Genomic DNA, 24,881 nt, shown 5'->3' with positions numbered 1-24,881 from the left:
TTCAACCCTAGGGTTGGGACACAGGTTGCCAGGCATGCATGCACTCAGGACAAACCATCTGCATTCCCCATTTTAACACCGGGGTGATACGTTACCACAAAACTAAATTCCTGAAGGGCCAGGAACCACCTATTTATTCTCCTATTGTTCTCCTTGTTCTGTGCCATCCACTTTAATGGGGCATGATCTGTCACCAGTTCAAACTGTCTACCCAGGAGGTAGTACCGGAGAGAATCCAAAGCCCATTTCACCGCCAAACACTCTTTCTCAATGGTGGCATAATTCTCCTCATGGGCCTTCAACTTTCGGCTGAGGTACATAACAGGGTGTTCTTCCCCCTTGATAATCTGGGACAGTACAGCTCCTAAACCCACATTTGACGCATCTGTCTGAACCACAAAGTCCTGTGAAAAATCAGGCGAATTTAAAACTGGCTGACTACATAAGGCCTGTTTTAAAGCCTGAAAAGCTGTTTCTGCTTTGGGAGTCCATTTGATCATGACAGACTCCTTCCTTTTGGTCAAATTGGTCAGGGAAGCAGCCTGTGAGGCAAAATGGGGAATAAAACGGCGATAATAACCTGCGATCCCCAAAAATGCACAAACCTGTTTCTTGTTGGTTGGACGTGGCCAATCCTGAGTAGCCTCAACTTTGTTTATTTGGGGCTTGATTAGACCTCTTCCAATGGTATACCCCAGATACTTTGTCTCTTCTAGCCCAAGGGTACATTTTTTTGGATTGGCTGTAAACCCGGCTTTCCAGATGGAATCCAACACAGCCTGAACTTTAGGTAAGTGTGAGTCCCAATCCTCACTGTGGATGACCACGTCATCGAGGTATGCAGCAGCATAGGCTCGATGAGGCCGAAGGGTCTTAACCATGGTGCGTTGAAATGTGGCGGGAGCATTCTGTAACCCAAAAGGCATCCTCCGATATTGGAAAGATCCGTTTGGAGTTACAAATGCTGTTTTTTCCCTGGCCGACCCCGAGAGAGGAATTTGCCAATAACCCTTGGTCAGGTCTAACGTCGTCATGTACCGTGCAGTGCCTAGGCGATCAATCAGTTCATCTATGCGGGGCATAGGATGGGTGTCAAACTTAGTGATTTTATTCAGGTGGCGAAAGTCATTACAAAACCTCCAACTTCCATCTGGTTTGGGCACTAAGACAATGGGACTGGACCAATCACTATTTGACTCTTCTATCACCCCCAACTCAAGCATTTTTTTTACTTCCTGGCGAATTGCCTCTCGCTGGGCTTCTGGAATTCTATAAGGCTTTAACTTGACCTTATCCCCTGGTGTGGTGATAATGTCATGTTTAACTCCGGAGACCCAACCTGGCAGGTCTGAAAACTTCTCCCTATTACGGAGCACAAATTCTTTAAACTCCTGTTGCTGAGTTTTGGACAGAGTCTCCGCTATCCCAACTTCAGGGACAGCCAGGTTAAATGCAGCAGAAAATCGGGTAGTCTCAGCGATCAAGGACTCTCTATCCTTCCATGGTTTTAACAAGTTCACGTGATAGAGCTGCTCAGGTTTTCGTCTTCCCGGTTGGCTAATTTTATAATTCACCACCCCCATTCTCTCCAACACTTCATAGGGACCCTGCCATTTGGATAGGAATTTACTTTCGACCGTGGGGACCAGCACCAACACCCTATCACCAGGTACAAAAGAACGGACCTGGGCCCCAAGATTGTAAATCCTTTGTTGAGCCAACTGGGCTTGGGCTAAATGTACCTTCACAATCGGCATCACTTGGGCAATTCTATCTTGCATTTGTGCCACATGTTCAATCACACTTCAATGAGGGGAACTCTCACTCTCCCATGTTTCCCTGGCAATGTCCAGTAGGCCCCGGGGGTGCCTCCCATACAGCAGCTCAAACGGAGAGAACCCTGTGGATGATTTGGAAACCTCTCTTATGGCAAACATCAGATAAGGGAGCAGATAATTCCAATTCTTTCCGTCTTTATCCACCACCTTCCTCAACATTTGTTTTAAAGTTTTACTAAACCTCTCCACTAACCCGTCTGTTTGAGGGTGATATACTGATGTACGTAATTGGGTCACTTTCAGGAGTTTACACAGTTCTCTGGTCACCCTAGACATAAACGGGGTGCCCTGGTCAGTTAGGACTTCCTTAGGAAGACCCACACGGCTGAAAACCTGAAATAACTCCTTGGCAATGGTTTTAGCAGAGGTATTTCGGAGAGGAATCGCTTCTGGGTAACAGGGTGGCATAGTCCATTATTACCAAGATGTGCTGGTGCCCTCTAGTGGACTTCAGTAAGGGGCCAACCAAGTCCATGGCGATCCTCTCAAAAGGACCTCGACAATGGGCAGGGGTACAAACGGACTGCGGAAATGTGGCGTGGGTGCAGTAATCTGACACACTGGACAGGAAGAGCAGTACAATTCCACTTCCTTAGTGATCCCAGGCCAATAAAACCCCTGGGTGATTCTCTCCCGAGTTTTTTCTGCTCCCAAATGTCCCCCAAGAATGTGCCCATGGGCCAGTTCCAAAACCATTTTGCGGTACGGTTTAGGCACTACCAGTTGCTCAAGGGTGTCCTCTATCCTCCGTGACACTCGATATAACAGGTCCCTTTCAATAATGAAGTAAGGGAGGGCAATCCTCTCGTCAGGGTTAACTAACTCCCCATCTATCTTCACTACATTCTCCCGGGCTCTTAGCAATGTGGGGTCCCTCAATTGCTCAGTGATAAAATTTTCTCGGTGCACCTCGAGGTCATCAAACCATATCGGCTGCTGTTCCTCTTCTGAGGTAGCAGGCTCCTCCCTAGGGACTGGTGCTTCCCCTGCTAAGACTGAGAATGGAAACTCATGAGAATCCTCCCAGTTAGAGGATTCTGGAGTAGATGTTTCAGGCTCAGAAGAACCAGCTACTGGGGAATCTGGGCAATCCCAGATTTCCCAGAACTTTGGGAAATCCCTTCCCATAATGGCGTCATGTGGCAGTTTGGGAACTAAACCCACTTGGTGACACAAGTTCCGAGGGAGGTTTCAAAGGAAACTGTAGTCACCGGATATTCTCGAGTGTCCCCATGTACACAAATTACAGCCATTTTCCTAGGATGTAAGTTTTTTCCCACCACTAGATCACTTTTCACTATGGTGACCAGGCTACCTGAATCTAACAATACCACAACATCTTTACCATCTAAGCACATTCTATATAAAGGTTTCTCATTCCCCTTTACTGCAGTGCATGTGGTTGCAAAAAGGTACTGTCGTCTCTCTGTCAGAAAGTCACACTGCATGGGTTCATCACCCGCTGGGCAAACCGCTGCTACATGTCCCTCTTCCCGCCAACGGTAACAAATCAACCTTCTGGTCCTCTCCTGTGGGATGGGTCTTCCAGGCCACTCTCGCCAAACATTAACAGTAGTCCTGATAATACCTCTAGTTGCTCTTTGGTCCCTCTCTCCACCCCCATCCCTTGATGCAGTCTTACCCATAGGTGGGGAGGGTCTGGTCTTGGGGTGAAAAGTCTATGCGTCTCTGGGGAAAGAGGTCAAATTCTCTGTTGTTAGGTACCTTTCGACCAGGTCTACTAGTTTGTCTGCGGTTTCCGGACCACCATGCCTCACCCATTTCTGCAGGGTGTTAGGAAGAGACCTAAGAAATTTGTCCTACTCGTTCCAAAATTATTGGTCCGGACAGAATTTCTGGCTGCATCCATTTCCTAGCCAAATGGATGAGGTCATACATCTGTGACCGAGGTGGCTTCCTCAGCTGATAACTCCAATTGTGGACCCACTGAGCACAGACATCCAAGGTTACCCCAAAACATGCCAATATTTCCTCTTTTAATCTATCATAGTTTTTTGCATCTGCAAGCTCCAAATCAAAATATGCCTTTTGGGCTTCTCCAGATAATAGGGGGGCCACTAGTCCAGCCCACTGTTCTTTAGGCCAACTCTCTTTCTCCGCTGTTCTTTCAAACGTGGTCAGAAACATATCAGGGTCATCATCTGCAGGCATCTTTGGCAATAAATGGCTTACCCGAAAAGTCGGTATGTTACTGGCCTGACTCCCAGCCTCGGTCTGCTGTCTCTGAAGCTGTTTCATGATGGCCTCCATTTGCTGCTGGTGTCTCTGTTCCAGGCCTGCAATGCTCTCTTGGTGAGCCTGTTGTTGAGCTGCAAGGCTCCGCTGAAAACCTGCATTTGTCTGCTGTTGATTTGCATTTGCCTGTTGTTGATTTGCATTTGTTTGCTGTTGATTTGCATTTGCTATAGCCAGTTGTTTCAGTATCTCCTCCATTTTGGGTTTACTTTAACTGCCCGCATCCTCCACCATGTGTAAGGGGTTAGCTCGGTAGCGGGTGTGGGTGACCCCTTGGGTGGGTTCGCTACACAGAGAGACAGCAGAGGAGTGGTTGAAAACAACGGTCTATGGTTTATTCTTCCAATTTGCTGGAAACAAGTGCAAGCATCCAAACAGCATAAATCAAACAAACATAAAATAAACCCTGGCCACTTGGGGCGTCTACCTTCACAACACAGGAACCTACCCACCTACTGCTGGGCAGACACTGCTAGTCATACAGCAGAAAACCAATAGTCTATTTGTTTTCTTTTCACACAGAAAAAGTCAACACCACCTCACCTTCAGAAGTCTTTCTCAGCTCACTGCTCTCCGTAACGCACAAAGCCTCAGGATGCAGCAATCAGTAGTCATCCTCTGAAAAACTTATAGAGGCCTTAATTGCCTCATTTTGAATAGCTGAAGCTTTCCAACGTCCTTAAACCTTTCTGGCTATCTCTGCAGCTGACACCTGATAGTAATTGGTGAATTGTCTAAACAAGGCAGAAATGTATCTCCCGTCTGTGACAACACCCACAGATTTACCTGACCTCCTGTCACAATATATATATAAATATTGTGGGAGATTAGCTCGGTGGCGGGTATGGATGACCCCTTTGGGGGGTGCGTTTACACAAGGAGATAGCCAAGAAGTGGTTGCAAACAACAGTTTGGTTTATTCATGCAATTTTCTTCACCATACTGCAAGCGTCAAAAACATCCAAAATAAAAATAAAACACAAAATAAATCCTTACCACTGTGGGAGGCTACCTTCTCACACACAGGAACCTATCTAATGAAGTCTGTCTCCAACCTACTGTTGGGCAGACTTGGCTGATCATACAACAGACTCTCAATAGTCCATGTTTTATCTTCACACAACAAATGTCCATTGAACATGTCCCTTTTCCTCTTCACATTGAACATGTCCCTTTGCTTGTCTCTTCATATAGCAAACAGTTCATTTATTTCTTCCACATAGAAATAGTTCATTTTCTCACCTTGAGAAGTCTTCACACTTTATTAATTTCCCCTTCACACAGGAAATATCGATTGGTTTCTTTTCACATAGAAACGATCCTTGAGTAGTCTTCACACTTGTTATACCCTCCTCAGCGCACATCGCTCCAGGAGGTCTTCTCCCATGCTCACACAGCTTGTCAGGAGGCACACATCTGACTGTCCTCCTCTACCCACATGGCGTCAGGAGGCAGCAGTCCTTCTCCCATGCCCACACGGCGTCGGGAGGCACACATCTGACTGTCCTCCTCTCCACAGCATCAGGAGGCAGCAATCCTTAGACTTCCTTTGGACAAATTATAGAGGCCTTCATTTCCTCATTCTGAACAGCTGAATGGTTCTCAACTTCCTGCTGGCTATCTCTTCAGCCGACACCCTATAGTAATTGGTGAACTTTCCAAACCAGGTGGGAATGTATCTCCTGTCTGTGACTACATCCACAGATTTACCTGACTTCCTGTCACATACCCCCCCCCCCCTCTTGTTTCAACCCTAGGGTTGGGACACAGTTTTCCAGGCACGCATGTGTCAGGCACTTCTCTTGACTCTCACTGATAAGCCTCCTAGTATCCTCAAGCTTCAGGATGAAACTGTTTCTGTCATCTTCATTGACAGATTTCTCATAAATGCCACACAGTTTGTCTCTCATTTCATATACACATTCCTCAACTGCATTTTAAGCATCATTTCGCTCCTTCTCGTTTCTGTCATCTTCATTGACAGATTTCTCACAAATGTCAGACAGCTTGTCCCTCATAACTGTCTGTCCTATCCACCAAGGAGGACCGTGATCCATAGGCAACTCAATTTTGCTAATCTTATGGTCTTCACCAATCTTGAGCCGCCTTTCTCTGCAATCAATAAATGTTTTCCACAAAACTTTGAGAACCTCTGCTTCACTAAGCTTTGTTCCCAGAAATGTCTGTACTCTATCAACTTTCCTTCCACCATCATATGGGTCAAAGGCAACAACACAGTTGAATTGCATCTCTGCTGAACTATTTGACCGCTCAAGGTCACCTAGTTCCTTTTCTTTATCTGAACTCCCCATGGAATGTATCTCACGATCACGATCATACTTCTGCCACCTGTCTTTCACCAGTTCCATTTTGGAAATATTCCCTGAAAGGCACTTATTCATTTGCTTCACGTTTTCACCAACAGCCTTAGTTTTCTCCACTAGGTGGTGTTTGCTTTTTTCTCCCAGCTTTATATCACTTGCTTTAGTTTTCTCCGCTTTAGTTTTCTCCACTAGGTTTTCAGCCTGAACTGAGAAATCATCACATTTCTTACACAGCTCCTTTATTTGCTAAAGCTCTAATGATACATTTTCCAATGCTTGAAGTTTTTGAAGGAACGGTTTATTCCAAAGGGGTGATTCAAGCCACATGTTATCACATTTCTGAGGCTCACTCAGGACAGACCCCAAAACACTGATTCTTTTAAAAACTGCATCAGGCACACTATCCCCTCTTTGGGACAGATCCTCTGTTTCCTGTAATTCCTCTTCAAGTTCTTCCAACTCAATCTTCATCTCTTCTACTTGCTGTTCTAAGGCTCGCTTAGACTTTTCTAGCTCCTGAACGCTTTTCTCAACGTCATCCTTGGAGCTGATCAAACCTTCCATTTCTGTACGCAGCTGTTGGTTAACTCTTTCTAGTTCAACCTTACACTCTAGAGCTTCCTCCAAGGAGCGAGCCAAAAACAGGGCTTTGCTCTCTTTATCACGCGCCTCCGTTTCTGCACGGTCGCGTTCTTCTGCATATTTTGCAGACACAGTCTTCTCCTCCCCAAGCATCTGATCCAACTTCTTTTTCACATTTTCAACAGTTTCTAATGAACCAACGCTTTCTTCCATGCGTTTTTTCATATCCGCTATCTGAGCTTGCAATGTTGCGACTTGCTCTGATAGGTTTTTCTTTGCTTCCTCCTCCTCTTTTAATTGTTCCAGGAAGCCATTTTTCTCATCTTCCATTTGTTTGAGCTTTGTGCTAAAACTCAGCCTTTGACACCTCTCTTCCTGTAAGAGTTCCTGCGTGTCTTGAAGCTGCGATTCCAAGATAGAAAAATCTTCCGCAATTTCTCTAGATTTTCTGTCTGCTTGAGAAAGCTGATTTGTGACATTGTCCAACTTAACCTGTAGTCGGTTTGACTTCTCTGACAGCTTAGCACACAATCGGTCACCTTCTGACACCTTGACTTGCGATTCCTGCAGCTGTGCCTCTACTTTTTCCCTCTTATGTTCACAATCTCCTTTTCCCTGCATAAGAGCCTTCACCTTATTGGCTAGCTTCTGAGAATGAGAATGTAATTCTGCCACACAGGCTTCTTTCTTCTTTAGCTGCTGCTGGAAACGTTGGGCTTCCTCTTTCCAACTTTCACAGTCCGTACGTAATTCATCTACCACATTGCTCAAAGTGGTGAGCTCATACACAGTACTCAGTAATTTAGCCTCCCTCTCATTTTTCTCCTTGTCGCTGAGAGACCATGTCGTTTTCAGAGACACATTCTGTTCCTGCACCCCCTGCAGGTCTATTTTTGTAGCTTCCAAAGACTGAAGACTTTTTTCCAGCTGATCACGCAACTCCAACATATCACACATACTTTGCTCCTTCAAAGTCTGAATTTCACTTTCCTTTTTCATGAGGAGGGTATCTTTCTCCATTATAGAAGGGGTTTGTGATCTCTATGACCCTATGTATAGTTGGGTTTGCCGTCGTCCCTGGTTGAGTATTGTATCAGTTTGTTGGTACCTCAGGCCAATAAGAAGTGGGACTTTTAAGGCAGGTATGGGGTATAAGGTAAAGTACAAGCAAAAAATTGCTAATAGTAACTAAATAATAATAATGATAATAATAATAAATGTTTAATTCTTAAAACATATGTACAGTGAAGTACAGTTGTGTGAGAGGGTTATAGACCCTTGTGAAGTTGTGTAATAGAAGGAGGGTTAGTGACATGTGAGAAATAGTGACTTTTGAGGGTATATCTCTGTTTGTTCCTGCTGTTAAGCTTGGGTGGTTCAGATCAGAGGTGTCTCCTATATCCTACGCGTTTCGGCCTTTAATTGGGCCTTTTTCAAGGTTGATTGTCACTATTTCTGTTGATAAAATGCAGGTTTTTTATTAAATATAAGTATCACCACTTTTTTTAAAAATTAAATAATAGTGGTGAATTTTTCAAAATTAGTACATACATGTTGTTTTCTTTGAATCCTTTTGTGTTGAAATGGCTCCCTCTTTAGCACAGCGAGAACCATGCGGTTTCCTGAAAAATTATACGTGTGTATATATTTATGAGATACAGCTACAAAGTTGATAGTGGTTCTACAGGTGTGTAGTTGAACTTACATGGGCTGTGTCTCATATCTGGGGTAGATCATATGAATCTCCCCTGGTGGTTAGTTTTGATTCCGGTGTGTGTGAAACCGGTTCTGGGCAAGGATATCCTTGTGCCTTTAAATGGTACAGTTCTATATAAGACAGGTACATGTATAGGAAGATTTTATATCTGTGATGCAATAATGCAATATATACAGTGTATAACATTTTGGGTTTGTTTTTACCTTCATTATCACTTTGCAGCAAGTGTTGTCCCATGCGGTTTCCAGCTGGGTCACACTTGAAAAGAAGGAGAAAAGACTCCTTCAGTAATGTATCTCCTTTTCAGGGTGGAGTAAGTAGTAAGGGTGGTGTTTCAAAACTTACAATTTTTCTTGTGCGCCGCTCTTGGTCCTCTCTCGTCCCCATTCAGTTGTGGAGTGAGAGAGGCAGAGGTTCCCCGGCCTTTTATCAGGCTCGCGCATGCGCTGTGAGCGCCGCACGTCTGAAACCAGATTACATACAGCTGGTGTGTGTCTCTGGTGCGCCTGCGTCCTATGGACGGGTGCGCTTCCAGTTTCCACCGCTGTTGCTCACTGGCGCGGCCGCCGACACGGAGAGGACACAGGTCACAGACTGGCAGAGTCTGAGGCGCCGATGTCGCTGGCTGTTACGTTGTGCCTGTAAAAAGCCCCTGGGAGGGAAAACAGTGAGAGATCCCCCCAGGGGCTTACCGTGCCGGGTGTGCTAAAAGTATGTGGAGATTTCTTCAATAAGGATTCAGTACAAGGCATAAGTGCATTATAATTTGCAAACATGAGGTATATAAAAGGAAAAAAGGAAAAAACAAGGAAAAAACAGGGGAGAACATTCCATAAAATTATTAGCAGTTTTAATAGCAGTGTAATGAATAGTCAGGTATAAAGGGGGAAGGAGGGGGAATTTTCCGGTTATATCCCCATTGGAAAAGAGTGGGGAAAGTCTGTCAGATCGGTCTTCTCAAAGCTTATGGAATCTAAAAAGGATAAAGACAAAATGGAGGAGGAGACAAACGGAAATCTAATTGGCAATGAGTGGGAGAGCCTTATGACCGGGATTCAAAAAGACTTTCAGGGCAATGAACAACAGAATTCTGACGTCACGGCACTCTTTAATACACTACGGAGACATCTTGAAAGAAAATCAGCCTTGTATTGGCACATCAAATCTTTTCAACGCTACATAAAGGAAAACATCAACCCAGTGGGACTTAGAATACAAATCTTTCCCACTATGGATAATATCACCCTACAAATGAAAAAAGACTGGGAGGCCATACTCAACGAATGTTCAAAAAATCTGATGATACTCCTACAAAATGAGTATGAAAGACAACTCAAAAATCTAGATGAAGAAATAAAAGAAACATATGATCTGTTGACCCCCCTCAAACCACTCCCCCTATATTCGGAACAAGAAAAAAAGTTAAAAACACATATTGAACAACACAGCCTGGACATCCTAAGGAAGAAAGAGAAAAAGTACTGGCGCGATAAGAACGCATTTGGCCAAAACAGAGCATACCGCTGGAACAACAACAAAAACCAGAGAAAAAATGCACCATCCGGACAGAGAAAGAACCCACAAAATTACATCTCCTCAGACTCATCGTCCTACACATCTGGAACAGAGGCAAACCCTCAGAGGAGAAGATTCCCACCCAAAAATAGAGAACAAAGGGAAAACCAATATGAAACAGAAAGATCCAATGAAGACCCACAAAACACGGATGAGGATAATGAAACCACAGAACAGAATGCACAAGAGACTGAGGAGACCAACCCACCAGCAAAACTTCATAAAATCTTCACAAGATCTCAACGGGAAAATCAGAGACTGCAACCTCCAAACAAACAAGGACCTTTTTTAGGGAAGGCGCGGAAACAGACGAAAGAAAAATAACACACCAACAACCAAACACAGGAATGAACAAAGAAACCATCACGATAGTCAATCTCTCCTCACACACACTAACCAAGGAACAAATAGAAGTCCTTACATTAGGACTCTCCTTCTGCCCCAACAAACCAGCAGACAAGTTTGAGGCTATAAAAGATGTAAACCTTTTTGCAAGGAACTTATTACAAAAAATTATGTACAGCAAGAAACCCGAAACAGCAGAACCTCAAACAGCACTATCGGCGGCAGAATACAGGGCTATACGGGACCTAAACCTCCTCCTAGAAGAAGGGGGACTAGAATGTTGGACTGACAGCGATGAGGAAGAAACCACAACCTCGACTAATACTAATAAAACAATAGTTGAAAAAATCAACGCACAGTTTAAGAAAAAATCACATAAATTCCCGTCGATCAACCAGAACCCAGCCATAGCCCTGTTCGTCAGAGAAACCACGAAAGACCTTGAAAAAATGACCATGACAAGAAACAAACAAAACTTAACCAAAAGTCAAAGAAAAGCCCTAAGAGAGTTACAAGACAACGAAAACATAACCATCAAACCTGCGGATAAAGGAGGGAATGTTGTCGTGATGGACAACACCAAGTATAAAGACATGTGTGAAACAATTCTAAACAACCGAAAATGTTATAAACAAATCATGCCCATCATGATTGAACAATACAAAGAAGAATTTTATGCCAAAGTTGACAAAGCTGGAATTGAAGGAACTATCTCCCCCACACTTTGGAACTATATCCGATCAAGACACCCGAAGACACCAACTTTCTACTCACTCCCAAAGATTCACAAAAACCCGATCGATCCTCCCGGGAGGCCAATAGTATCTGGGAATGGCAACATCACCGAAGCCATAAGCAAAGTGATTGACGCATATCTAAAACCACATGTCTCAAAACTGACCTCCTATACTAGAGACACCATGCATCTGTTACAGATAATGAACGACATGACCATCCCCAGTGATTCCTTTCTTATCACTGTGGATGTCGAGGCCTTGTATAACAATATACCGCACAATAAAGGACTGGAAACAATCAAGAATGCTCTCAACCAGCTAAGCCCACAGGATGAAAAATTTAACACCTTTATAATTACTATGCTTGAATTCATCTTAAATCGGAATTTCTTTACGTTCGATGGTCGCTACTACCTTCAAACCTGCGGGGTGGCGATGGGCACAAGCTGTGCCCCCACCTACGCCAATTTATATCTAGGAGAGTGGGAAGAAGACTTTCTCATCAAAGAAGAAAATGCCTGGCTAACTGATAACATACTTCTATGGCAAAGATACATAGACGATATTCTGATAGTGTGGACAGGACCAGAAAACCAAATCAAAGATCTAAAAAACGCATTAAACAACAACACATACAATATGTATTTCACCTTAAATTACAGTAACCAAAAAGTTCCATTCCTTGACACATGGATCCACAAGGAACACGATGGACGCATACAAACCGCACTCTATAGGAAGGAAACCGCAGGCAATTCAATTCTACATGCCACGAGCTTCCATCCACCCCCACTAAAAAAAGCCATACCTTACAGTCAATACTTAAGGATTAAAAGGAATTGCACCAAAAAAGAAGTATACAAAAAAGAAGCTGATGCACTCACTACAAGACTGATGGAAAGGGGTTACACCAAAACCTCACTAAGGAAAGCCTACAACAAGGCCAACTCCAAGGAAAGACAAGAGTTACTATTTAAAAAACCATCCCAGGACCTCAAACAACCCGACCAAAAAACGCGAATCATTTTAAGATACACCAACGAAAATAAAAAAATCAAAGCAATTTTGGAAAAACATTGGGCAATTCTGAAAGAGGACCCAACAGTGAAAGACTTTCTCACAGACCACCCGCCAATCACGTACAGAAAGGCAGGATCTGTCAAACAAGGACTAGTTCATAGCGACTTTAAAGAAGGTTCACGCAAAGACCCATGCAAGACAAAAGGCACATACCCATGTGGGTCATGTGACCAATGCAAAGTCATAAGAAAATGTACTAAAACCACTCTACCGAATGGAGAAACTTTTGAACCCAAACACTTCACCAATTGTCGGACTAAAGGCGTGGTGTATATGATGAGATGCGAATGTAACGCATTCTACATAGGTAAGACAAGACAGGAATTCGGAAAGAGGATCAACAAACACGTAAATTCAATGGAAATGTGCAATTTCCATCTACCATTGGGTCGACACGTGGCCTATAAACACGCCAATAAGATGCCAAAAATATCGTTCATGGCCCTAGAACGGATCCACATCCCAAGGAGGGGGGGTGATTGGAACAAAACCCTGCTTCAATTAGAGATGAGATGGATAAAACGTCTCAACGCAACCACCTTTCCAGGCCTAAATGAAGCAGAAAGCTATGCCCCCTTTTTAGAAGGTTTCTCATCAGGGAAAACTGATTAGAATAAAAAACCTTCATCAAAAAATGAAAAAATCATAAAACTGTGAGAAAGTCCATTCACAAAAACTCTTGTTCAAAAAGTTCAAAAACATCAGCCACACAAATCTTGCTACCAAAAGGAAAAAATACAATGAAGCAATCATTGACACACCCCATACTTATAATCATCCTCCATTTACACCATCCAATCCATTCACAAAAAAACTCGTCCAAAGATGTATATATATATATACATCTTATATCTTTTATCAAAAACACGAATTGAAGATGCGGAATTCCGTCCCTTTTTAGATTCCATAAGCTTTGAGAAGACCGATCTGACAGACTTTCCCCACTCTTTTCCAATGGGGATATAACCGGAAAATTCCCCCTCCTTCCCCCTTTATACCTGACTATTCATTACACTGCTATTAAAACTGCTAATAATTTTATGGAATGTTCTCCCCTGTTTTTTCCTTGTTTTTTCCTTTTTTCCTTTTATATACCTCATGTTTGCAAATTATAATGCACTTATGCCTTGTACTGAATCCTTATTGAAGAAATCTCCACATACTTTTAGCACACCCGGCACGGTAAGCCCCTGGGGGGATCTCTCACTGTTTTCCCTCCCAGGGGCTTTTTACAGGCACAACGTAACAGCCAGCGACATCGGCGCCTCAGACTCTGCCAGTCTGTGACCTGTGTCCTCTCCGTGTCGGCGGCCGCGCCAGTGAGCAACAGCGGTGGAAACTGGAAGCGCACCCGTCCATAGGACGCAGGCGCACCAGAGACACACACCAGCTGTATGTAATCTGGTTTCAGACGTGCGGCGCTCACAGCGCATGCGCGAGCCTGATAAAAGGCCGGGGAACCTCTGCCTCTCTCACTCCACAACTGAATGGGGACGAGAGAGGACCAAGAGCGGCGCACAAGAAAAATTGTAAGTTTTGAAACACCACCCTTACTACTTACTCCACCCTGAAAAGGAGATACATTACTGAAGGAGTCTTTTCTCCTTCTTTTCAAGTGTGACCCAGCTGGAAACCGCATGGGACAACACTTGCTGCAAAGTGATAATGAAGGTAAAAACAAACCCAAAATGTTATACACTGTATATATTGCATTATTGCATCACAGATATAAAATCTTCCTATACATGTACCTGTCTTATATAGAACTGTACCATTTAAAGGCACAAGGATATCCTTGCCCAGAACCGGTTTCACACACACCGGAATCAAAACTAACCACCAGGGGAGATTCATATGATCTACCCCAGATATGAGACACAGCCCATGTAAGTTCAACTACACACCTGTAGAACCACTATCAACTTTGTAGCTGTATCTCATAAATATATACACACGTATAATTTTTCAGGAAACCGCATGGTTCTCGCTGTGCTAAAGAGGGAGCCATTTCAACACAAAAGGATTCAAAGAAAACAACATGTATGTACTAATTTTGAAAAATTCACCACTATTATTTAATTTTTAAAAAAAGTGGTGATACTTATATTTAATAAAAAACCTGCATTTTATCAACAGAAATAGTGACAATCAACCTTGAAAAAGGCCCAATTAAAGGCCGAAACGCGTAGGATATAGGAGACACCTCTGATCTGAACCACCCAAGCTTAACAGCAGGAACAAACAGAGATATACCCTCAAAAGTCACTATTTCTCACATGTCACTAACCCTCCTTCTATTACACAACTTCACAAGGGTCTATAACCCTCTCACACAACTGTACTTCACTGTACATATGTTTTAAGAATTAAACATTTATTATTATTATCATTATTATTATTTAGTTACTATTAGCAATTTTTTGCTTGTACTTTACCTTATACCCCATACCTGTCTTAAAAGTCCCACTTCTTATTGGCCTGAGGTACCAACAAACTGATACAATACTCAACCAGGGACGACGGCAAACCCAACTATACATAGGGTCATAGAGATCACAAACCCCTTCTACATTATTACCCGGATGGAAAACACATCCAAAACCTCACGATCTCTATAACACCTCACCTCCCCTACTCACCTATGGTAGCCGATTAGCAGGACTACCATCACATCGCATTTCATTATACACAAGTGGAATCACATAATGATCTTCTCCAAACTGTATGCCCAAGGGCAGTAACAACAGAGAGGAATTTGATCAACGACACCCCACTGTGTAAAAAATCCTAAGACACCCAATTTCTCAAAGAATAATAATTGTCTTTGGATTAAAAAGGATAAAGACAAAATGGAGGAGGAGACAAACGGAAATCTAATTGGCAATGAGTGGGAGAGCCTTATGACCGGGATTCAAAAAGACTTTCAGGGCAATGAACAACAGAATTCTGACGTCACGGCACTCTTTAATACACTACGGAGACATCTTGAAAGAAAATCAGCCTTGTATTGGCACATCAAATCTTTTCAACGCTACATAAAGGAAAACATCAACCCAGTGGGACTTAGAATACAAATCTTTCCCACTATGGATAATATCACCCTACAAATGAAAAAAGACTGGGAGGCCATACTCAACGAATGTTCAAAAAATCTGATGATACTCCTACAAAATGAGTATGAAAGACAACTCAAAAATCTAGATGAAGAAATAAAAGAAACATATGATCTGTTGACCCCCCTCAAACCACTCCCCCTATATTCGGAACAAGAAAAAAAGTTAAAAACACATATTGAACAACACAGCCTGGACATCCTAAGGAAGAAAGAGAAAAAGTACTGGCGCGATAAGAACGCATTTGGCCAAAACAGAGCATACCGCTGGAACAACAACAAAAACCAGAGAAAAAATGCACCATCCGGACAGAGAAAGAACCCACAAAATTACATCTCCTCAGACTCATCGTCCTACACATCTGGAACAGAGGCAAACCCTCAGAGGAGAAGATTCCCACCCAAAAATAGAGAACAAAGGGAAAACCAATATGAAACAGAAAGATCCAATGAAGACCCACAAAACACGGATGAGGATAATGAAACCACAGAACAGAATGCACAAGAGACTGAGGAGACCAACCCACCAGCAAAACTTCATAAAATCTTCACAAGATCTCAACGGGAAAATCAGAGACTGCAACCTCCAAACAAACAAGGACCTTTTTTAGGGAAGGCGCGGAAACAGACGAAAGAAAAATAACACACCAACAACCAAACACAGGAATGAATAAAGAAACCATCACGATAGTCAATCTCTCCTCACACACACTAACCAAGGAACAAATAGAAGTCCTTACATTAGGACTCTCCTTCTGCCCCAACAAACCAGCAGACAAGTTTGAGGCTATAAAAGATGTAAACCTTTTTGCAAGGAACTTATTACAAAAAATTATGTACAGCAAGAAACCCGAAACAGCAGAACCTCAAACAGCACTATCGGCGGCAGAATACAGGGCTATACGGGACCTAAACCTCCTCCTAGAAGAAGGGGGACTAGAATGTTGGACTGACAGCGATGAGGAAGAAACCACAACCTCGACTAATACTAATAAAACAATAGTTGAAAAAATCAACGCACAGTTTAAGAAAAAATCACATAAATTCCCGTCGATCAACCAGAACCCAGCCATAGCCCTGTTCGTCAGAGAAACCACGAAAGACCTTGAAAAAATGACCATGACAAGAAACAAACAAAACTTAACCAAAAGTCAAAGAAAAGCCCTAAGAGAGTTACAAGACAACGAAAACATAACCATCAAACCTGCGGATAAAGGAGGGAATGTTGTCGTGATGGACAACACCAAGTATAAAGACATGTGTGAAACAATTCTAAACAACCGAAAATGTTATAAACAAATCATGCCCATCATGATTGAACAATACAAAGAAGAATTTTATGCCAAAGTTGACAAAGCTGGAATTGAAGGAACTATCTCCCCCACACTTTGGAACTATATCCGATCAAGACACCCGAAGACACCAACTTTCTACTCACTCCCAAAGATTCACAAAAACCCGATCGATCCTCCCGGGAGGCCAATAGTATCTGGGAATGGCAACATCACCGAAGCCATAAGCAAAGTGATTGACGCATATCTAAAACCACATGTCTCAAAACTGACCTCCTATACTAGAGACACCATGCATCTGTTACAGATAATGAACGACATGACCATCCCCAGTGATTCCTTTCTTATCACTGTGGATGTCGAGGCCTTGTATAACAATATACCGCACAATAAAGGACTGGAAACAATCAAGAATGCTCTCAACCAGCTAAGCCCACAGGATGAAAAATTTAACACCTTTATAATTACTATGCTTGAATTCATCTTAAATCGGAATTTCTTTACGTTCGATGGTCGCTACTACCTTCAAACCTGCGGGGTGGCGATGGGCACAAGCTGTGCCCCCACCTACGCCAATTTATATCTAGGAGAGTGGGAAGAAGACTTTCTCATCAAAGAAGAAAATGCCTGGCTAACTGATAACATACTTCTATGGCAAAGATACATAGACGATATTCTGATAGTGTGGACAGGACCAGAAAACCAAATCAAAGATCTAAAAAACGCATTAAACAACAACACATACAATATGTATTTCACCTTAAATTACAGTAACCAAAAAGTTCCATTCCTTGACACATGGATCCACAAGGAACACGATGGACGCATACAAACCGCACTCTATAGGAAGGAAACCGCAGGCAATTCAATTCTACATGCCACGAGCTTCCATCCACCCCCACTAAAAAAAGCCATACCTTACAGTCAATACTTAAGGATTAAAAGGAATTGCACCAAAAAAGAAGTATACAAAAAAGAAGCTGATGCACTCACTACAAGACTGATGGAAAGGGGTTACACCAAAACCTCACTAAGGAAAGCCTACAACAAGGCCAACTCCAAGGAAAGACAAGAGTTACTATTTAAAAAACCATCCCAGGACCTCAAACAACCCGACCAAAAAACGCGAATCATTTTAAGATACACCAACGAAAATAAAAAAATCAAAGCAATTTTGGAAAAACATTGGGCAATTCTGAAAGAGGACCCAACAGTGAAAGACTTTCTCACAGACCACCCGCCAATCACGTACAGAAAGGCAGGATCTGTCAAACAAGGACTAGTTCATAGCGACTTTAAAGAAGGTTCACGCAAAGACCCATGCAAGACAAAAGGCACATACCCATGTGGGTCATGTGACCAATGCAAAGTCATAAGAAAATGTACTAAAACCACTCTACCGAATGGAGAAACTTTTGAACCCAAACACTTCACCAATTGTCGGACTAAAGGCGTGGTGTATATGATGAGATGCGAATGTAACGCATTCTACATAGGTAAGACAAGACAGGAATTCGGAAAGAGGATCAACAAACACGTAAATTCAATGGAAATGTGCAATTTCCATCTACCATTGGGTCGACACGTGGCCTATAAACAAAAAATAAGATGCCAAAAATATCGTTCATGGCCCTAGAACGGATCCACATCCCAAGGAGGGGGGGTGATTGGAACAAAACCCTGCTTCAATTAGAGTTGAGATGGATAAAACGTCTCAACGCAACCACCTTTCCAGGCCTAAATGAAGCAGAAAGCTATGCCCCCTTTTTAGAAGGTTTCTCATCAGGGAAAACTGATTAGAATAAAAAACCTTCATCAAAAAATGAAAAAATCATAAAACTGTGAAAAAGTCCATTCACAAAAACTCTTGTTCAAAAAGTTCAAAAACATCAGCCACACAAATCTTGCTACCAAAAGGAAAAAATACAATGAAGCAATCATTGACACACCCCATACTTATAATCATCCTCCATTTACACCATCCAATCCATTCACAAAAAAACTCGTCCAAAGATGTATATATATATATACATCTTATATCTTTTATCAAAAACACGAATTGAAGATGCGGAATTCCGTCCCTTTTTAGATTCCATAAGCTTTGAGAAGACCGATCTGACAGACTTTCCCCACTCTTTTCCAATGGGGATATAACCGGAAAATTCCCCCTCCTTCCCCCTTTATACCTGACTATTCATTACACTGCTATTAAAACTGCTAATAATTTTATGGAATGTTCTCCCCTGTTTTTTCCTTGTTTTTTCCTTTTTTCCTTTTATATACCTCATGTTTGCAAATTATAATGCACTTATGCCTTGTACTGAATCCTTATTGAAGAAATCTCCACATACTTTTAGCACACCCGGCACGGTAAGCCCCTGGGGGGATCTCTCACTGTTTTCCCTCCCAGGGGCTTTTTACAGGCACAACGTAACAGCCAGCGACATCGGCGCCTCAGACTCTGCCAGTCTGTGACCTGTGTCCTCTCCGTGTCGGCGGCCGCGCCAGTGAGCAACAGCGGTGGAAACTGGAAGCGCACCCGTCCATAGGACGCAGGCGCACCAGAGACACACACCAGCTGTATGTAATCTGGTTTCAGACGTGCGGCGCTCACAGCGCATGCGCGAGCCTGATAAAAGGCCGGGGAACCTCTGCCTCTCTCACTCCACAACTGAATGGGGACGAGAGAGGACCAAGAGCGGCGCACAAGAAAAATTGTAAGTTTTGAAACACCACCCTTACTACTTACTCCACCCTGAAAAGGAGATACATTACTGAAGGAGTCTTTTCTCCTTCTTTTCAAGTGTGACCCAGCTGGAAACCGCATGGGACAACACTTGCTGCAAAGTGATAATGAAGGTAAAAACAAACCCAAAATGTTATACACTGTATATATTGCATTATTGCATCACAGATATAAAATCTTCCTATACATGTACCTGTCTTATATAGAACTGTACCATTTAAAGGCACAAGGATATCCTTGCCCAGAACCGGTTTCACACACACCGGAATCAAAACTAACCACCAGGGGAGATTCATATGATCTACCCCAGATATGAGACACAGCCCATGTAAGTTCAACTACACACCTGTAGAACCACTATCAACTTTGTAGCTGTATCTCATAAATATATACACACGTATAATTTTTCAGGAAACCGCATGGTTCTCGCTGTGCTAAAGAGGGAGCCATTTCAACACAAAAGGATTCAAAGAAAACAACATGTATGTACTAATTTTGAAAAATTCACCACTATTATTTAATTTTTAAAAAAAGTGGTGATACTTATATTTAATAAAAAACCTGCATTTTATCAACAGAAATAGTGACAATCAACCTTGAAAAAGGCCCAATTAAAGGCCGAAACGCGTAGGATATAGGAGACACCTCTGATCTGAACCACCCAAGCTTAACAGCAGGAACAAACAGAGATATACCCTCAAAAGTCACTATTTCTCACATGTCACTAACCCTCCTTCTATTACACAACTTCACAAGGGTCTATAACCCTCTCACACAACTGTACTTCACTGTACATATGTTTTAAGAATTAAACATTTATTATTATTATCATTATTATTATTTAGTTACTATTAGCAATTTTTTGCTTGTACTTTACCTTATACCCCATACCTGCCTTAAAAGTCCCACTTCTTATTGGCCTGAGGTACCAACAAACTGATACAATCTTTCTCCATTATAGTCTCTCCACGTTTTTGTAACTCGGAAAAAAGAAGAGCAGTGGATTCTTCCCACTGTAACACCTGAGCCTGCACGTTTCTATGCTCCATCCTAAGCAACTCCAGGGCTCGTTCCTTTTCTTCCATTTTCCGTTGTAAGGCATCCATCTCAGCCCTGCACACATACTCGGTTTCCTCCAAACCGATGGCCTCCATTGGCTGCTGGCGTCTCTGTTTCCAGCCTGCCATGCTCTCTTGGTGAGCCTTTTGTTGAGCTGCAAAGCTCCGCTGTTTCAGCATCTCCCCCATTTTGGGTTTACTTTTCATCTCAGAACACTGCGTCTCCATAGCAATTTCATTTGCACCAGGGTTGCTAGGGACAACAACCTTCCTCTTTAGCAGATTCTGTTCAGGCATGGATGGGGCTCGTTCAGGCGGTAGCATCCCCTCCATCCATAGAATCCGGTCTCTCATTTTCAGCTAGCTTTGCATCTTTCCCCATCTTCAATTACTCCACAATTGATCACCCCATCTTCAATTACTCCACAATAAATTTTGAGACCACTGTCTCTTTAACACATGTAGTTTTTCTCTCTCTTTCAGGATCTCCTTTCCTGTGCACACAGTTTGTGCAGTCTCATGCACCAGACACAACAAAGTTCATCAAAAATCTTGAGACCACTGTCTCTTTAAAACACGTTTTTTTCTCTTTCAGGATCTTTTCTCCTGTACACATAGATTGTGCAATCTCATGCACTTCTTTGCAGGGATCTCTGCTTCTGCCCAATGCATACCTCCACCATATGTGGGAGATTAGCTCGGTGGCGGGTATGGATGACCCCTTTGGGGGGTGCGTTTACACAAGGAGATAGCCGAGAAGTGGTTGCAAACAACAGTTTGGTTTATTCATGTAATTTTCTTCACCAGACTGCAAGCGTCAAAAACATCCAAAATAAAAATAAAACACAAAATAAATCCTTGCCACTGTGGGCAGCTACCTTCTCACACACAGGAACCTATCTAATGAAGTCTGTCTCCAACCTACTGTTGGGCAGACTTGGCTGATCATACAACAGACTCTCAATAGTCCATGTTTTATCTTCACACAACAAATGTCCATTGAACATGTCCCTTTTCCTCTTCACATTGAACATGTCCCTTTGCTTGTCTCTTCATATAGCAAACAGTTCATTTATTTCTTCCACATAGAAATAGTTCATTTTCTCACCTTGAGAAGTCTTCACACTTTATTAATTTCCCCTTCACACAGGAAATATCGATTGGTTTCTTTTCACATAGAAACAATCCTTGAGTAGTCTTCACACTTGTTATACCCTCCTCAGCGCACATCGCTCCAGGAGGTCTTCTCCCATGCTCACACAGCTTGTCGGGAGGCACACATCTGACTGTCCTCCTCTACCCACACGGCGTCAGGAGGCAGCAGTCCTTCTCCCATGCCCACACGGCGTCGGGAGGCACACATCTGACTGTCCTCCTCTCCACAGCGTCAGGAGGCAGCAATCCTTAGACTTCCTTTGGACAAATTATAGAGGTCTTCATTTCCTCATTCTGAACAGCTGAATGATTCTCAACTTCCTGCTGGCTATCTCTTCAGCCGACACCCTATAGTAATTGGTGAACTTTCCAAACCAGGTGGGAATGTATCTCCTGTCTGTGACTACATCCACAGATTTACCTGACTTCCTGTCACAATATATATATATATATATATATATATATATATATATATAGTTACACTGCTCAAAAAAATTAAAAATTGAAAATGTAATTTGATTGCACAAAAACACAATATAATATAAAGTGAGGTCACGCAATGTCAGAAGGGAGTGGTGCCACCTGGTGATGTAGCCAGGTTGCCCCGCCCCTTGCCTATTTTAAGAAATGTCAAAGCTCAGAGCAGGCATATGTTGGGAGGCCTCCCAGGAGGCGAGAACATTTTTTAACTTTTTAAATTTTTCGGGTTGGCGGATGGCGCAATTGACAATAGATTTACATTGAGGGACACTATTTTTTTAATAAAGGATTTATCAAAAATGTGTGATTATTACTTTTGTACACTTTTTTTGGTGAATGAATTGGAGTGCGATGTACCCGATACCAATTCACATGGGGGGGATCTGGGGGGCCCCCTTGTTAATTAAAGGGGGCTTCCAGATTCCAATTAGACCCATGTCCACAGACCTCAACAGCCACAGCCTCGGGTTGTCGGAAAGAGGCCCCTGTCCCCACCCCTATGCTGAAGGCTTGTGGCCTGGCATGGTTTGGGAGGGGGCCGCTCGCTCGCTCGCTCCTCCCCCCCTTTCCTGACCTGCCATATTGTATGCTCAAATAATGGTCTGGTATGCATTTTGGGGGGGGGGGGGGCAAGCCATTTTTTTCTTTATTTTTTTAATAGCTGAGTGCCAGCAATTGTAACTGCGAGTCCTTTTAAATGGGATTTGACTCTTTTTTTTTTTTTCTTTATGTAGCAGGATTCCCAGACGTTTTGCTGGATAAGGGTCTGCCAGGGTTAGCGCTAGCAACAGTAGCACAATTAAGCATATTCTCCAAGTGTGAGCACTGAGACAAGAATCAGTCCAGTATCTTTGTTTTTTTTTTGTTTATTGAGAACTCGGATGGGAGAAGGGATGAGTGGGATACTCTTCTGGCTCAACTATGCACAACGTTAGGGGTACAACTGAAAAAATGCCTGCTGACGCTGAATTGACGCTGGCTGAATGACGGTCAACGCCGGTTGGCGCTAATGAATGCTGACTTGCGGTCTGTTAGCACTGAACTGACTCCTGTCACATTCCTGTGGCACAAAGTCCTTGTAGAAGCTCCCTTAACACTTTCCTTTGAGGTAGCTACTTATACATCTGCTGCAACGCTTAACACTTCAGGGCCCACACCAGCACCCTCTTGACAGTTGACACACACACTTCTCTTCAGGGCTTAGACTCAGGCACCCCCTTTCTAAGCTTCCTCCTGGTTAGCTGGCTTCTGGATCCCTCTGACCTTCTGGAGTGGTCCCCTATCCTAGGCAGACCCCTGGGCAGTCTACAGCAGTGGTCCTCAACTCCGGTCCTCAGGGCCCACTAACAGGCCAGATTTTAAGTATTACCTTGGGGAGATGCAAACTAGAGTACTGCAATCACTGAGCAGTAAATTATATCACCTGGGATGTATTTCAGTTATCTTGCAAATCTGGCCTGTTAGTGGGCCCTGTAGGCCAGGGTTGAGGACCACTGGTCTACAGTACTCACGACACTGCTTTCCTGGAAACTTCCGCCTCAGCGGCTCCACTCAGTCACAGCACACTGGATCGCTCTCTGCAGCTCAGCTCAACCCTCTGTCCTCTAGGCTGACCGCCAAGGACACCTTTCCTGACGCTGACAGGAGGAGAGACAGCCATCACCCTCCTCCTGAGACTCTGCTTCCCGCCAAAGACGCCATGTCATGTGCTCCCCTCACACTTATATCCCCTCCCAGGATGCACTGCGGCAGATTCTGCCCTCTGCGGTAGACACAAGCCCTGGTGTGCTATTGGCCAGGTTTCCTCCACTGTGGGGAAACTCCCCAGGCTCAACAGGCACATCTGGAAACACATGACAGCCTAGCTGAACAATAAGGCCCCCCTGATAAGCAGACAGGGTCTCCCTTATGGTTTCCTCGCACCTACCTAGAAGGGTGCTACATCTAGATATGTCATTTTTTCTGTAGCATGTTTTATGCATGTTACAGATGTGCCACATTACAGGCACATTAAGGGGACCCCCCAGGCACTATATTTAAAGGATTTTTTAATTTTTATTGTTGCACTTTAAGCATAATTAAAATCACTGCTCCTGAAAAAACGATTGTTTCTTTTTTTTTTTGTAATTGATACATGTCCCCCAGGGCAGTACTCAGACCCCTATATCCCTTTATTGCCAATTACCTGCATACTGTATAAGCCTTCAAAATGGGCACTTTTGATTTTTCCTGTTAGGCTCCCATAGACTTCAATAGGGTTCGCTGTTCGGGTAGAACATTTCCGCTGTTCGGGAGTTCTGCTGTGAACCGAAAAGGGGTGTGTTTGACCCATCCCTACCCATTACCTGCAGGAGTAAATCGAATGAGGAGAGGCTTCAATCTTCAAAGGATTGGTGGGATTTTGTTGTCAGGGATTATCGGCTACACTATTATCTTTGTTATTATTTTACAAATTTTAAGGTATTGAAATGTAAATTTAAAAGGTTTAACAATTAAAAGGTTTGTCAGGACTAAACAGTTATCTAATCTTATTTTTTTTTTAGCTAAACTGAAGAAGTTGACGGAGAACAACAGATTATCAGGT

At 43.1% G+C, this 24,881-nt stretch overlaps 1 protein-coding gene across 1 annotated transcript in view; it reads left to right on the top strand.

The window, feature by feature from the left end:
* Positions 1–24,881, top strand: part of LOC309550371 (NACHT, LRR and PYD domains-containing protein 3-like) — a gene marked incomplete at its 5' end in the record, with an annotated part of 44,167 nt that overhangs the window by 2,581 nt on the left and 16,705 nt on the right. Inside the window, one exon of the mRNA XM_082250766.1 lies at positions 24,841–24,879. Within this exon, the coding sequence (XP_082106892.1) occupies positions 24,841–24,879 (39 nt within the window). The remainder of the gene's footprint in view (positions 1–24,840; positions 24,880–24,881) is intronic.

Source organism: Pelophylax lessonae (assembly GCF_965119305.1).
Source record: "Pelophylax lessonae genome assembly, chromosome: 3".
NCBI lineage: Eukaryota > Metazoa > Chordata > Amphibia > Anura > Ranidae > Pelophylax > Pelophylax lessonae.
This window is presented reverse-complemented; position numbering and strand designations above follow the sequence as displayed.